This window comes from Coturnix japonica, chromosome 18 (assembly GCF_054131305.1).
Source record: "Coturnix japonica strain WE chromosome 18, WE-NBRP24, whole genome shotgun sequence".
In the NCBI taxonomy this organism is placed as follows: Eukaryota; Metazoa; Chordata; class Aves; order Galliformes; family Phasianidae; genus Coturnix; species Coturnix japonica.
In genome coordinates this window covers 13,254,089-13,269,217 of record NC_140680.1, presented here as the reverse complement: position 1 = coordinate 13,269,217, position 15,129 = coordinate 13,254,089, and the positions used below count along the sequence as shown (strand labels likewise).

Sequence of the window (15,129 nt, the reverse complement as noted above, 5' to 3'; positions counted from 1 at the left end):
CATTTCCCCTCTGACTGCTGCTCTCCTTATCTGCATTGCAGTCAGTGAGTGAATGGATAATGCCACAGTGAAGATGCCATAAGTATGATCCAAACCATGGGATGCAGCTAAAGGGCAGACATCCAGCTAGCAGGAGACCTCCCAGACAGGACTTGAATCCTAACAAGTATCGAGCACTAGACTCTAGAATTGAGTCTTACAGCTCGTGCTATCTTGTTCCTCAGGCAATAAGAGCAGAACTTGGGGTTTTAGGCCAAAAAAGGCAGAGCAGCACAGCCCTGTCTGGTGTACCAGGAAAAGAAACCAGGAGTGGTTGGAAGTGTTTGTTCACCAAACAAACTGCTCCCTTCTAGTAAGATGAAACTGCTGATGACACTGCAAAAAAATGATAGAAGTAACTGGGGACCGTTTCCAGCAATTATGTTTCCTTACAATAGGTGAGTCAGCAACAGGTGTCCTTGCAGGAGACACTGCTGGTAACCCAAAGACAAGAAGGTTCCTGCTGGGAAAACCCACACACGGGCTTAAGCCCAGGCTGGAGAAGGAAGATCTGTGCCTTGCAGAGCACTAACACTGCCAAGCCCAGCCTAGGAGCTCTCCTTACCCCACTTACAGATGGGCCCATTCAGCACGATCCAAACACAGCAAAAAGCAATTTCCCCATTAGTCTTTTTTTGTAGACTTATGGGCTGTTTTTACATCTCAGCTGAATCATTTCAGTATAAAAGAGGAGCCTCTGCCATCTCAGACTGCAGTGGTCTTTGCAGGACAGAGCACTGGAACAGGCTGCCCAGAGGGCTGGTGGAGTCTCCTTCCCTGGAGATATTCAAGGCCCATCTGGATACCTTTCTGTGCAACCAGCTGTAAGGAATATACTTTAGTAAGGGGTTGGACTTGATGACACTCAGATGTCCCTTCCAACCCCTATGATCCTGTAATTCTGTGACATAGAACCATGGAGTGTGTCCATCCAAGCTCCAGGGGAAGCCCTCCACTGCTGGGACAGCAACCAGCAGTTCCCAGTGAGGGAGGAGATGCAAGTTGGGCATCCCCCAGCTCTCCCACCATCAGGCATTACTGCAAGTTATGCACATTTCTATGGGCAGCACAGCTCTGGGCAAGCAGCTCCAGGCACACAGTTCAACACATTCATGTTGCCCAGAAGTAACTCTAGAGCTGCAAAAAACTTTGGAGTCAGAGCAATCAGAACAGCATGCCATAGTGACAGTGCAGTGGAGGGGGACCAAGGACCACTGTGTGTTGTGCCTGCCACTTAACACAGTGATATAACACTCCTATGCCTTGTTTTCCCCCAGATAAGAGATAAGGGAAATAAAAAGACCTCCTTCAAGGAGTGCTTTGGAATCTAGGAATAACACATAACTGATATCCTGGTCACTCACCTAAAATATGAAGCCAGATGAAGTCTGCCAGGTCAAGAAGCTTTACTTGCCTCTTCTGCATGACATGGTGCTCCAGGGAGCAGCAGGGAGGTACCTCCTTAGCACTGATGCAGAGAAAATGAATGCACCTGGGCAGGGAGTGCTTCACCTGCCCCTCAACCACTCCCCTGAGGTTCAAGGCTGGTGACCTGAGAAGAGAATCATAGAATCGCTCAGGGTGGAAAAGACCTTAAAGATCATTGAGTACAGAGAAGGCAGAAAGAATGAGGACTAGGGGAGCTCCCTGTGGCACCAGCCCCTGACACACCTCACCTCCCAGCTCACCAGGTGGGAACTGAACCCATCCAGCAGATCCCACTCCTGCATGGTGCTTCACAAACAGTGCACAGATTGGCTGTTACAGCAACACCCTGCTCTGCCGGTGTGAACGTGGGGGAAATCTTAGAGCACTTGGAAAGAGAAAACAGGGGAATAAACTGGCAGAGAGCCTCCATGAATGAGGGGTAGTGAGACGTGCCTGATAGGTACCTACCCTGATCCATCACATTGGCTGTGCTGCTGCAGGGGGTGGTGATTTGTTTGCTCTGCTGATAGCTGCCAGAGGTACAGCACAGGAGCAAATTCAGCAGCTGATCTCCCACACCAGCTGGAACACACCACGTTTGGTTAGGAACTAAATCCTACAAAATAATGAGGACCACCTGCAAGGCGACCTGTACAGCAGCAGGGCATTGGCTGAGAGCCTAATTAAGGTGTGAAAGTAGCAGTGCTAAACCAGCCTGCAACTCGTGATGCTTTTCTTCATCCTGCTCTCCCCATCTATACCAAAGCAACATTCTGAAACAAACAGGTTGTGGAGAAAGAAGCAGGCAGCTGGGAGGGCTGCAGCACAGCAGCCTGTAGGGAGCAGGTTTATTTCCCAACCCCTACAGAGAAGTGCCCAGAGGGATGCAGAGGGCACAGGCCAGGAAAAAAAGAAAGCACACTGACACAGTGTGATGCTACAGGGCCCATTCCGTTCAATGTGGTTTCCCCACATTGTTTCTCTTATGGCTTGTTTTCTAAATTCAAGTGGTTTTTAATTGCCTTCCACAAGAAGTCTGACCTGCTCACAGCAGCTCACTGGTTATGAGCTCAGAGCACGATGTTCACAGAGGATGCCCAGCGCTGGGTGCAGCCCTCGGGGGGCAGAGAAAGGCTGGGATGGTTCTGAATCCCCAATGAGATCTGGATTTAATTCCTGCCTCTCTAAAGTTTCTGTAACACTTTGGCCAAGTCATTACCATTCAGAACCACATAGCAGTGAATTGCCAAATCCCTCGAATGTCAGCTGAGAATTAGGTGTTTTAATACCTCTGTGGGTCTGGGACCTAATTTAGACTGTCAGTTATCAAGTCTGCATAATGACACTTTTCCTCTCTTCCCCACCTTTTCTGCCTCAACCTGTGAGACCTGCCAGGCAGAGGCACCTTTTCTTGGATACCTATTAAAATGGGACTGAGACTTTTGCAGAGCTCTTCATTTTCCAGGTTTTGCAATGCAGCATTTTCTTTCATGCAAAAAAAATGATAACAGTTTGGTGTTGTTGCTCTCTGCTGCTTGAACAGCTGCTGCGTTTCACCCAGGAAACAGCTGCATTTGCATTAAGGGTCAGCATATTTTTGTCTTGTTGTCTAATTTCAGGTGGCTGGTTCTCTTTCCTGAAAGCCTTTGTTTATATAAGCTGCCAGCAGAGGTGCAACAAGCCTGTGCAACACCATGCAGGCTTTAGGGCAACCTGACATGCAGTAAGCTGAGGCAGAGCATCATCAGATCTCCCCCCAGTTGCAATGGGAGATGAGTGCAGTGAGCCCAGCAATACACACCAGGGGTCAGACGGTCCCTCCCCCCATTGGTTCTGAATGGATGGGACTGGTATCTCTGTACTAATACCAGAGACCTTCCTATGTGAATCCAGCTGTATGGCTCTGGGAACTTCTCAGCTGCCATGGACAGGCCCTGTGCTCCCAGCATTTTAGAAGGACTACAGCAAATAGAAGGAATCCAAAGTTCTTTTATTGAGAATTAAGAATTAAGTAAGAAAAAACCAGCTCTGAGTCAGAGAGACAAAATGCATCTGCAGCCTCGGTGTGTTTCCCCGGAGCCCTATTGCTCTGGTCACTAATCAGGAGTTTCCCTTTCCAGCAAGAGCAGAAAGCATGATTTCCCATTGTAAATCGCTCAGCACACTCGCCGTCCCCACCTAGAAACACACAATCCCTCTGTAAATCACTGGCACCCAAACACTCCACAAACAGCTCTGCTCAGCAGCAAGAAGTCGCCTGAATGGCTTTGATGTTGATTGCAATTACAGCTGTGCTGGCTGCGTGCTGCATATCGTCATTAACTGTTTATTTAGCCACTGTGCTACGGGGGGGAGTGGGGCCGTGCTGGGGCCAGCTGCTGTCACACCATGGTGTGACTGGCAATGGGGTCCCCATGGAGCTGTGGCACCGTGCTGTGCCCATATCCTGCTGCCCAGCCCCATGGCACAGCTCGCATTGCTCCCCGCTGTGCACACAGCTGTCTGCAGTCATTCAGCGGGATGCTGAGCACCTTTGCTGGAAGAAAACACCAAACAAAGCAGGGCTGTTGATTATTTAAGTTGGCAGAGAAGGTGTAACAAAAAGCGGGGGCCAGAAGTCAGAGCCAGGAGTGCTTTGCTTTGAAACAACACGCTGTTGTGTTTATAGAAGGGCCATTTATTACGGAGCCAAGTGCTAAAAGGAGCTCTGCATCCCTTGGCCTCTCTGTAGCAAGATGGGCACTTCTCTGCAGCAAAGCTCCAATGCAGCAGACCTGGGTGAGCAGCTCCTGGCTGTGAGAACTTCAGGGACCCCAGGGTTTATTTTGGCACAGTGATTTCTGAGGACTCTTTATGAGGCAGCGCTCAGGGGGGAGCTGGTCAGCAAAGGGATGAGCTGGAAGAGTGGTTGAAAAGTACTGAGAACATCTGCCTCTCATTTCAGCACTGAGAGATCCTGAGCTTCATAGTGCAGGGCATCACAGCACAGGGCAGTAATGCCAGCTCCTTTTTCCTGGTGCTTCCCATCTTTAGAGGCTGAGCTCTCAGATTTCTTCTCAGTTACACCAAAAATAAACTGACAGCTCAGAAGCCTTTGTCCCCCCCTTTTCCTCAACAAAGATGATGCTTTCATGTTACGTGTACACTAAAAAGCGCCTATGACAACTTCAAGAAGCAAATGTGTCACAAGCAATTACTTCTCCCTGTGAAGGAACAAGATGGTCTCTGTAAGGAAGTCTGAGAAGGATGAGCTGTTTGAGTTTGGCAGGTACCAGAGGATGGGGGCCCCGTGATCATCTCTGCTGTCTGCAGAGTACTTTAAGGTGTGTGCAAACCAGTACCCAGTAACTGTGTTGTAAAGATGTTTTAGAAGAAAACCAGTGCCAAAGAGAGAGCGTGACAAGCTATTGGGATCAATGGTCAGTGCCCCACAGCATCCCACATTGCAATGGGGTGCATTCCTCTTCCCCTAAAGAAGCATCTCTGCTTCTTTAAGGAGAACCGTGTGCCCAGAAGATCTCGTCCTCCCCTGGGGTGCTGTTGATTCAGTAAATGGTGTTGCATCTGCCTGTAATTCCCATTTACACTACCAGACTGCTGTTCATTTAGGCTGCTCTTCAAAAGCTGCAAAGGATATCCCATATTTCTCCTACGCAATCACTCGCTGCCATTCACTACCCTTATGTCAAGACAGTTTCCTATTGCCCCCCTTTTTCTGGCTGCAGTCTAAGTCCTTGTTTTCTGATCCTGTTCCCAATGGATGCAGAAATCAGATTAGTCTCTTCCTCTCTGTGTAATTAAAGATCTAATCACATCTCCTCTTCCCCTTCTCCTGTATGGACTAGACAAGACATGTTTCACCAACCTGAAGTCCAGAAAACCAGAGCAGCAAAGCATGGAATAGTTCTGAAAAGCCAAGCTCATAACCAAACCCCAAACTGAAAGAGGCTATGTTTTATTATGTACTCAGTGGTTTACATGATGTTTTGGTTCCTGTTTGGCTGGGATCGTTGTCATAAAACCTCAGAGGAAAAAACAATTACGGGTCCAAGACGGTTGCATGAGAAATATGGTATCAGTCAGAATCATGCCAGAGCCAGACAGTGCCTGTGGGGTGAGCTCTGAGCCCAGCAATGATGGCCCCCACATGCAGATCCCATTCCAGATATACACCAACACTGGGGCATTCACCTGAGCTCTCTCAGAACCTCTACAGCGCAGGCACCTACCGTGATGTACATGGCCTACATCACCTCTACAGCTCCCAGCAAGAGACAGGACATGGCAGGCTGCAGCTCCTCTCCCTGTATAGCACAGATCTAAAATAGATCAGATCAGTGGGGATTTAGAAGTGCCTGATCCTCTCTTTGATGAGAAAGGGAGCCTGGAGATTAGCTCTCTTGCAGGCAGGCTCACAAAAGAGGCACGAGAACAGGTGAGATGGGCCCTGCTTGTCAGGAGGACAGAATCTGGCTGCAGGCAGGCACACAAGCACTGTGCTGCTTTGCTGGATCTCCCCATGGGTCCTCACTTCTTGCAATGAGGACTCAGTCCTTATTGCTGACCCCTTTTGTCCAAAACTTGGAGGAACCTTCAGCTGTTGTGGGTCTCTGGTGAGATGGATCACCAGTAGGGCTGGATTCTGTTGGGTTTTGTGGCTGTAATGTAGTTTCTTTCATGCGTCTTAGCTACAGACAACATTGCTATCGCAGGCAATAACCATATCAAAATGTTACACAATAAGGATGTGTGTTTCAATAATGGCAGACAACAAAGTTAAGCCGGTTGGTTTTGATTCAAGCATCAACTGTATTTACATCTTGCAGTCCTTGTTCCCAAGTATGGGAACTGAGTAGTTCTTTTTTCCCCACTTTATATGGCTGCATTTTTAATTGGCACCTGCCTAATTATGGGATTCCAGGAGCTGAAGCTTAAAGAAAACATCACTGGTGCAAGTCATGGTCACAGGCTGACATTGTTAACACTTCTATTGTTCCATTTCAGGTACTACAACTGCCACAGACTCCTCCATCCACAATGTCACAGGTACCTTCTGGGTTGTGATCTGATTAAATATCTGTTGGGATATGGGTGTGCATGCCCATATGGGATGCAAATGGAGAGGCCACTCCCTTAACAGCTCTTGCTCCCATCACCCCCTTCCATTCTTGTGGGTCAAACCCCTTTCTGGCCCATCCTTCAAACCTTCCTGCAGTGATGTGGCATGTCTGGATGTCACCTGCATGTCTCTGCTTGTGTTACAGATCAACCTCAATCAGCAACACGCAACCATGAAGTAGAGAACAATACCTCAGGTAAACAAACCCAACAGGGAAGGATTGTGAGTGTCTGTAATCCCCCACAGAGGGAAGAAGAATGGCATATGTCTGTGACTACCTGGCATCACTGCTTTGCTGGGCAGCCCTTAATGCACAGAGAGCTTGGTGCCCAGTATATGTAAGCACAGAGCCTCACACACCAGGTCTGGCCTTGGCTGTTGGGTGTCATAAAGGAAGTACCAGCAGTTAAGCCATTGTTAGAGGAGTTTCCCTGCATTACACTCACTGTTCAATACTGCTTTCCAGATCTGCACATAACCTCAGCACCTCCCACACAACAGGTCAATGTGTTTCCTGTTTTTCCCTGAGGAGGAGAATGTAACAAGGAATGATCTCTCTCTGCTTAGAAAGAGATCCCCATACGGAGAGACCCCTAAAAGTAAAGGAGAAAGATCCCAAAGCAGTCTCAGATTCTGTTGCTGTGCCTTGCAGGAAAAAGAAAAAGAATGATTCCCCATTTCAGCATTTCAGTGAAGCATTTGGATATAAGGGAAAAGCTTAAAACCATTTTCACTCGTTGCTCATTTTACTGGAAAGCCACAAGCCTGGATGGGTAACTTACCTATAGATTCCACTTTGGTGATCTGCTTTTCTTGGAGAGAACTATGACAGCTTACCTTTCCCCCTGCTATCTTGCTGTGGATCTGCAGGATTCATGCTCTGGCTCTTCCAGTACGTGGCTGAGGAAGATGTCAGCCTCCAGGCTGCAAGAAGTAAAGGATTTGTACTTACACATCTCAGCAAAATGAAACATGGAAGTTAGCATTTCACATAATGAGCAAATAAAGACGTGGGTGCCAGGCAGCTTGAGCCAGTTAGCATCCAGTGATAAAATACATAAAGAAACTATCTTTATTTTGAGATAAAACCCTTCATTTTCTAAGTGAGGAAAAGAGGTGGTAGGAAAGCCAGGCTGGCTGCGTGCACCCCAAGCTCTGCCAGCTCAGCACCTCCTCACACAGCCAATCTTGCCAAAAGAAGCAAAGCTAATGGCAGAGCATGGAAACCCTGACTCCTCCAGCAGGGCTAACTGCTACCCCACAGCTCCCATAGAGCACAAGGGCGCACTGCAGAAGGAATGCCCCCCGCTGAGCAGTTTCTGAGCAGAGCTCTTTAAAGCAATGCTGCTTTTACTCAGCAGAGCCTTCAGTGAAGTCAGCAGCCCCAGCTGACCTGAATCTCACTCACACGGACCAGACCACCACAACCAAATCTTCCTCCAGCCCTCCAGCCCTGCTAACATCATCTGCACAGGGTAAGTACACAAGGCAGGAAAACCCCAACTGTTGCTCACGTGGGACCTCTCTATGCATCCTTTCTCATCCACGCAAACATGGGTGCATTGGAAATCCACCCCCTCCCCAGGTCTGCACTGTGCTACCAATGCACCAGCAGACTCTTTTGAATACATCTCAGCTTTGGCTGAAAAAGCAGCTCATTCCAGCTCACCAAATACACATGGCTGGATGTGCACAGCCTGGACGTGGCAGCTGGACATCTTGATTTTGGTTTGGAGTTCCCCTCCTGTTCATGCCTATAAGCAACAGTTCTCCATAGCATGACTAACGGCAGCTTCTAAAGCTAATTCTCCTTTGCTGTGTTTTCTTTATCCAGATGAAAAGTCCAGTGGAAGCAGAAACACAGCAGGAACTCCATCAACTCCAGGTACCTTATTTTTTTATAGACCAACAATGGGTGCAGACAATTTCACATCAATTAACTTGCTTTATTTAGATGGTGCAGGTTATTTAAGCACTGCTCTGTCTTGGTGTTGAGCCCTTAGTACCACCCAGAATCACCTCTGCATCCTTTTGCTTCTGATGGTTTGTTTAATCTGGCTTTCAAGCAAAGGTTAGAGAATTCAGGAAGAGTTTTCTCAGATTGGAGGCAGAATCCAAATAAGTGGGAAGACTGAAATCTGGGAGCTGGTCTGATTCTCTGTTAAAGACTCAGCCCCACAATGGTTGAGACTGAAAAACTGCTTTGCCTCTCAGATCTTCCCTCACTCACACAAGGTTAAAAACCCGTGGTCAGCCGTGCCTGACAGATGTCCACGCAGCGTGTCTGTGCCCAGCTGAGCCAGGGGCCAGGAGCATCACAGCAGATTGCTATTAATTATAACCCTGCTTTAGCTGAAAAGCTCCATACATCTTCAGCTACAGAAACGCTGCTGATGCTTCCAAAACACAGAGCTCCTGTCGTGTGAGACCCTGCATTTCCCAGGAATGAGGCACACACGGCAGGATCAGCACACAAAGCTTCTGTCCTCCACTTTTCAGAATGAAACACAAGGTTTGGTGACTGCTAGAGAACAACACAACTCCACATCATTACTGATTTCTAACCAGTTCAATTTGGTACTTCCACCACTGCCCACCCTGTGCCCCACTGCCAGGAGCTGATTTACACCCCTCTGGGCTGTACCTATTTTGGCCAACAGTGCTTTTGGGAGGGAGGGGATGGGGAAAGAAGAAAAGATGCTGGAGCCCTCGTTTGAACAACCTCTGTGCTGCCACAGCTGCGCTGCATATTGGGCAAGTTAACCCAGCTCGACCTAGCTTGGTTACTTCTAGATAAAACAGCATGCAAGACATGCCCACTAATTCCATCTTCAAGTCAGACAAGCCAAGCAGCCAATCCATGCCCATGTCCTTCTGAACTGCCTCCCCTAACCAGTTTGTTTGTTTATGAGCAATAGTAAATCTGTAGCTTTCCCAGTTCGCTGTTCCAGTGTTTAATTCCTATACCTGCCAAAACAACGCATGAGTGATAGCAGAAACTAAACTGAGCGCTTAGACAGGACTATTTGAATTCCCTGTTTCTCTTTCCAGCACGACATTCATTCTTCTGCTTAGTATGTGATATTCAAGGACAACACTCATTTCTGCTTTTCCTCTGCACAGGTGAAAAGTCCAAGAGAAGTGAGAGTCCTACAGCAGCAACAACTCAAGGTGCCTTCTCCTTTTTCTCATAGAAACAGGCATCAGTAGATGTTTCACGGCCCTTTTTACAGCCAACAGCAATGCCATAGCACTGCTATTTTCAGACATTATGATGTAGAGATAACAAGAACCCGATGGCTGTTAGCCATCCCATCTAGCCCTTCAAAAGCCTTGCAGCACTCTGGGGTTACATGTCACACCTGAGTAGAGAGGCTGTGAGTCACAGCAGGAAAAGGTGACAGTGTGGCAAAAGGCTGCAAGATGGGGAGGCAGGACAAGCTCCTTCCTCAGACGTGCCAGATCAGTCCTTTACCTGCCATGCTCAGCTTCCTTGTTGCTGTCCCAACAGAAAAGCCTGTGGGTGGGGAATCGCTTTCTCAGATTGTTGATAAGCAGAGCCACACCAATGCAATCTGATTCCCACTGAGGATGTTCACATTGGTGGGGCTGCCCATGATCCCCAGTTATTCTCTTCACTAAAGTGCATGTGCGAGTTAGACCATGTAGTTCTGCTAGAAATCTTCTTCCCAATCTTGGAAGGAAGGTTTTATATGATGGTATTTCCTCTCCCCTTGTAGGCACCTCAAGAACTGTTACCCCAGCACTGGAAATCTCTGTCTCTTTGCCTGTGCCTACTCCAACAGAATACGAGTCTCCATTGACTGTGGTAGCTTTCGGTAAGGTCTTGTGCAACCAGGGGAAAGGAGGGAACCTGTTTTGTCAACTCATGCAGGTTAGAACACTCAGCCCTGAAGAAGCTCTCCCCAGTTTCACTCTCCATGCCCAATCTTGGAGATTTCAGAGTGCAAGGGAAAACTCTTGAGAAAAAGGCTTGTTACCACCAAGTAATAAAGCAGGGAATAAACACTCTTAGCCATATCCAGCCTAACAAGGAAGGAGTCTGAAAGTGTGTCATGGCTGTGGCTGAACTCTGGATCTTCTTCCCAGAGCCAGACCTGGGCAGAAATTACGCCATTCTATGCCCTGGTTTCCCTGAAAGGGAACACAATAAATGCCTTACCTTCCTGTAAGCTTAGATAACTTTGCTTTAGCCCTGAAAGCCTGTTCAGCTCTGTCCCAGCCCCACGAAACTGCTTTCCCTGTACGTTTCCACCCTGCTTAGCAGGAAGCAGCCAACTCCTCCACACCATTCAGAGATTGTGCAAGGATGGAGCAAGAGATGCCATAACTTATTCAGACAATGGCTTTAAAGATGGGCACAGGGTAGATTTAAGATACCCACTTTTCTTTGGGCTGTACTGTCTTGCTAAGAGCTCTAAAGCCATCCTAACAAGGCACAGTTTAACTGATAGTTGCCAGATGTCAAAATCAAATCTGTGCTTGACCACTGGTTCGTGAGATAGCTAACGCTGCTCAAAGTCAATAACTCATCTCTCTCCATTATATTACATATTTATCTGACTGCACATACTTTTAGGATAAGATTTCTCAACTGCAATAGGGACATGTTAAGTCTAATTAATTGGCAATATAATCAATTGACCTCTGCCTTCCTATCACTGTCTTATCAACTAGGCACACACCCTTTGAAGCTAAAGCACAAGCTGGATTAGGTCACTCACTCCAGTAACTATTTACTTTTCTACCTATTACGCCCCGTGCTTGCTTTAATGAAAACACTGATTTCCTACACAAATCACAGTGAGAGTCCCAGCCCTGCACTACCCCAGAAGCCACAGACAGGAGAGTTATTAGATCAATAGCAGAAGGTTTCTTCATCCATCCACAGGTGTCATCAGCTTCATAGTCATCCTGGTTGTGGTTGTGATCATCCTCGTCAGCGTGGTCAGCCTGAGGTTCAAGTGCAATCGCTCCAAGGACTCAGAAGGTATTTGTCTGAGGCTGCCTGTCCTTCCCTGATCAAAAAGCCATTGTTTTCTAAGTTCATTTGGCAACTCCAAAATGATGGAGGCACACACATGTACACAAACACATAGTTAGGAATGGAGTGTGACTGCTTCTTTGGAGCCCCATTCCAGACCTATGTGCACAAGGACACCGCATGAAGTTTGCTGTATCTGAAGCATCTAAGCGTGCAGATTTCCTGCAGAAATCACACTCTGACACCGATTTTCCCTCCGAATCCTATTTCCCGTTAAGCACTGCCCACTAGAGGGCAAGACTGCTCTACAGCAAGGCAGGTAACTGCCAGAAGACTGGAGGTGCCAGCAATTAAACAGGCAGCGAAGCATTCACTCCTGCCTGTATAACGTTAAATTAGTTGAAGCGTTTTCTCTGATCAGCTCTCAGATATCCAGTGGTGGCTCTGATTTCGTGTGGATTTCATTTCTAACCCTGTACAACACGATTCAGAATACAGCTGACTTTTTTATTGCACAGCCGCGATGTTTTCTCACCTGCACATCACCAACTGCTTTTCTCCCTCCAGACAAACAGAAGCCAGGGAGCTCCATGGTGTCGGAGAGGTAAGGCTGCTCACAGCATTCATAGCCTGTGGAATATTGTGTTTTATTGCACAACTAATTTTAGCAGGGGAAAAAAGCAACTTTGGTTACATCAGGTGGAAAAAAAGAAAGGAAAAATAAAAGCATATCAGGGCTCTGAAGTAGGTGAAAAACACAGTGAGTGCTGGCAAACCTCATCCTGCCTCTGATGGAGTCAAAGGTAGAAATTCAGCTTTTAGGGTCCCCATTTCACAGCTGTGCCGGTACCAGTGAAAGTTCATCACCTTCCAAAAAGGAGTTTGCTTGTCTTTTCTTGCCTAGATACAGACTTGAGATCTGACCTTGGGCTTCTGAAATTCAGAGCAGTGTCAGCAAACACAGACCAGGTCCCCCACCTACCCCCAGTTATTTGCCAGTACCGCTGTTGCTGTTACCTGGCACAAATAGGATAAAGAGGGGTCTCGGTACAGAGACCTTTGGAAGAACAATGTCAAGTGGAGAATGGTCTGTGTGAACCCCACAGAGAATCACTGCTGCCCAAATAGAGAAGCTGCAGACAGAAAGCATCATGAAGCAAGAGCTGGAAGGGACCTAAAAAGAGGAGAAGTTATCATTGCACATTGCTCCTACTTCCCTATCCTTTCCCATCTGGGTAATATCTCTTCTTTGGGAAGATACAGGGGATGCAGGGAGCAGGGTTTTTCAGAGGTCAGCTCTGGTCCCTGCATCCCAGCCAGCCTCAGCTCTGTTAGTTTATCTCACTGTGTGGAGAAACTCCCTTCTTATTTAGAAAGTAATTAATGCTTTCTCTCATCGACAGCTGCTCTGCAGGCACAAGCGTGAAGGATAACAGCATCACTCTGATCTCCATGAAGAACATCAATATGAACAACAGCATGGCTTACCCACCATCAGAAAAGGTTTCCCTTTTAAGTGTTGCTTTTTAGAGAGTAAGCTGGGGAATATTTCTGCTGCAAAAGGGCATGTATTTGAGATATTTCCTTTGCCTTTACTTCAGAAATGTAGCAACAAGCAGCTACCAGGAAGCTCCTACAGGTCCATCCAGGTTCTAATGAGCTTGAATTCTGTGTGCCCATTTCAGATTTATCCAAGCTGCTTGAACTCTAATATTTCATACTTATGGGTTCCATACAGAGCTGGAGACATTACACTTAGAGACAAGGTTTACCTTTCTGAAGTCAAGCTCCCTGCTCTAGTCCACGCTTCCCATATACTCCTGCTCTGCAGAGCTGTTGGTGATGCAGGAGCACATTCCCATCAGTCCTCTCAGATCCATTCCAAATGAATAATTTATAACGTGGTTGGTTTTAAGACTAAACTCACACTTAGACTTGGCTTGAGGGACCACATTGCTTAATTTCTTTAGCCAGCCCAAATAGGCTGCTGAGGTACCACATTTTGTTCTCTTTGCAGGTGCTATGAAGACAACAACCCAGAACTACAAGATGACGCTTGAATTTCTAAGCTTTTTTTTTTTCCTTTGGGGAAAGGACAAGGGTGGACTTTATATATAAATTATTATGCTCTTTCTGTTCAATACACTTACAGTATTTTCCCCATCTAGGGGGGATCGGGGCTTTCTCCAGCTACAGCCTGACATACTCCACGGCTGATATCTAACTGCATTTTTGACAGGCCTTCAAACCCTCAGATCATTCCAGCAGCAAGAAGTATGAAGGAACCAACTACTCAGCTAAAAACCTGCTGTCTTAGATTAATGGCCTTTACAGTCTGTGCCAGACAGCCACAGCTTTGCCAGACAGTTAATCAGCGTAGACCCCCACTGAGCTAAACCTGTGCATTAGGAAAGCATGGTCTGAAGCTGAAGGCATAGTAGGACTTAAATACCCAAGTGCTAGGTCAAATCATAGCACAGTTGTTCCAAGCCCCGTCTGCACAGTCAGGGTGACCATGCCCACCTGCCTCACAGGGCCGTTGTGAGGGTCTATTAACCAGTGTCTGCAAAGCATTTGGAAAGCCGTGAATTAAAGGTGCTGCTGAAATGCAGACTGCCATCTTAAATGCTTCGTTATTAATACCTGAGCTTCAGGCAGATGGGTCGGTATCTTCCCATAAGTTCAACGTGCAAAGAAGAAGAAGTTGTTTGAAGTACAAAAGCAAGAGCACTGCTTTGCCAGGACCTTGTCTGAGTGGTCATAAGCAAAATGCTGAGATACTCCAATTCCTGAAGTTCAGCAGCCTCAGTTTGCTGGGAGAGCTTCAGTCCTCTGTACTGCTGCTTTCCCAGAGCTTCCCAACAGACCAGAGCAGCAGATACTCCTAGTTTCAAGCACCCCCACTACCACAGCTATGGTAGTGCAGATGCATCCACAGCGTGATGATGAGAACAGTGTTCTGCTAACCTGCACAGTGCCACAGCTCACCCCAGGAACCAGCTGCCAATCATTACTCACCCACTGCAAAATACAGCCCTGTCAGCTGAGCTATGGGAGTGATGGAGCCATCAATACCCAGCTTCCAAATGACTGTAGTGGAAACAAGGCTCTATTGGGAGGTTCTGGAGATCTCAGCTGCATCATGCACTAAAGCACTGACTCTCCAACTGCTTTTCCCCCTGCCTGTCTCCCTGAGGCTCCTGGCTTCAAGCTCTACCAGTTCCTGACTCAGAGACCTTGGAGCACCTCATTTACTTGGCAGCAGTGTGGTGAGAAACTGATTTCTCCTACCACGAGCATCAAAATCTATCAGCCCTGAAGGTAAATTGTGAAATCAAGGAAAAAGGATTTATCCAAGCAGGCAAAATAGGTATCACTGCACACATCCCCTGCACAGCCCAATGAAACATATAATTTACCTCGATCTAATGTTATAGGATGGATACGGGCTGGTTACTGGAGCACGCAGTGCTAAAGATAGCCGTGCTTTGCAGCACACCACCAAGGGCTCAGCATAATAAACGCAGTGTTTTCACCA

The 15,129-nt window shown here is 47.3% G+C and overlaps 2 protein-coding genes across 4 annotated transcripts in view; one reads left to right on the top strand and one right to left on the bottom strand.

Annotated features, from left to right (window-relative positions):
* Window positions 1-1,540, bottom strand: part of SMIM33 (small integral membrane protein 33) — a 7,049-nt gene extending 5,509 nt beyond the window's left edge. Inside the window, exon 1 of one of the 2 annotated variants that reach the window (XR_014935675.1) lies at window positions 1,404-1,532. The gene's annotated coding sequence lies outside the window, so the exon portion shown is untranslated. Of the gene's footprint in view, window positions 1-1,403 lie in introns of both variants that reach the window. The other variant, XM_032447487.2, reaches the window with a different exon arrangement.
* The window catches only part of ECSCR (endothelial cell surface expressed chemotaxis and apoptosis regulator), a 16,685-nt gene extending 1,556 nt beyond the window's left edge, over window positions 1-15,129 (top strand). Inside the window, exons 2-11 of one of the 2 annotated variants that reach the window (XM_015876364.2) lie at window positions 6,472-6,513; window positions 6,732-6,782; window positions 7,948-8,061; window positions 8,421-8,471; window positions 9,710-9,757; window positions 10,327-10,425; window positions 11,499-11,597; window positions 12,159-12,195; window positions 12,995-13,094; window positions 13,609-15,129. In XM_015876364.2, coding sequence (XP_015731850.1) covers window positions 6,472-6,513; window positions 6,732-6,782; window positions 7,948-8,061; window positions 8,421-8,471; window positions 9,710-9,757; window positions 10,327-10,425; window positions 11,499-11,597; window positions 12,159-12,195; window positions 12,995-13,094; window positions 13,609-13,617 — 650 coding nt within the window. In that variant the 3' untranslated portion in view covers window positions 13,618-15,129. Of the gene's footprint in view, window positions 1-6,471; window positions 6,514-6,731; window positions 6,783-7,944; window positions 8,062-8,420; window positions 8,472-9,709; window positions 9,758-10,326; window positions 10,426-11,498; window positions 11,598-12,158; window positions 12,196-12,994; window positions 13,095-13,608 lie in introns of both variants that reach the window. The other variant, XM_015876363.2, reaches the window with a different exon arrangement.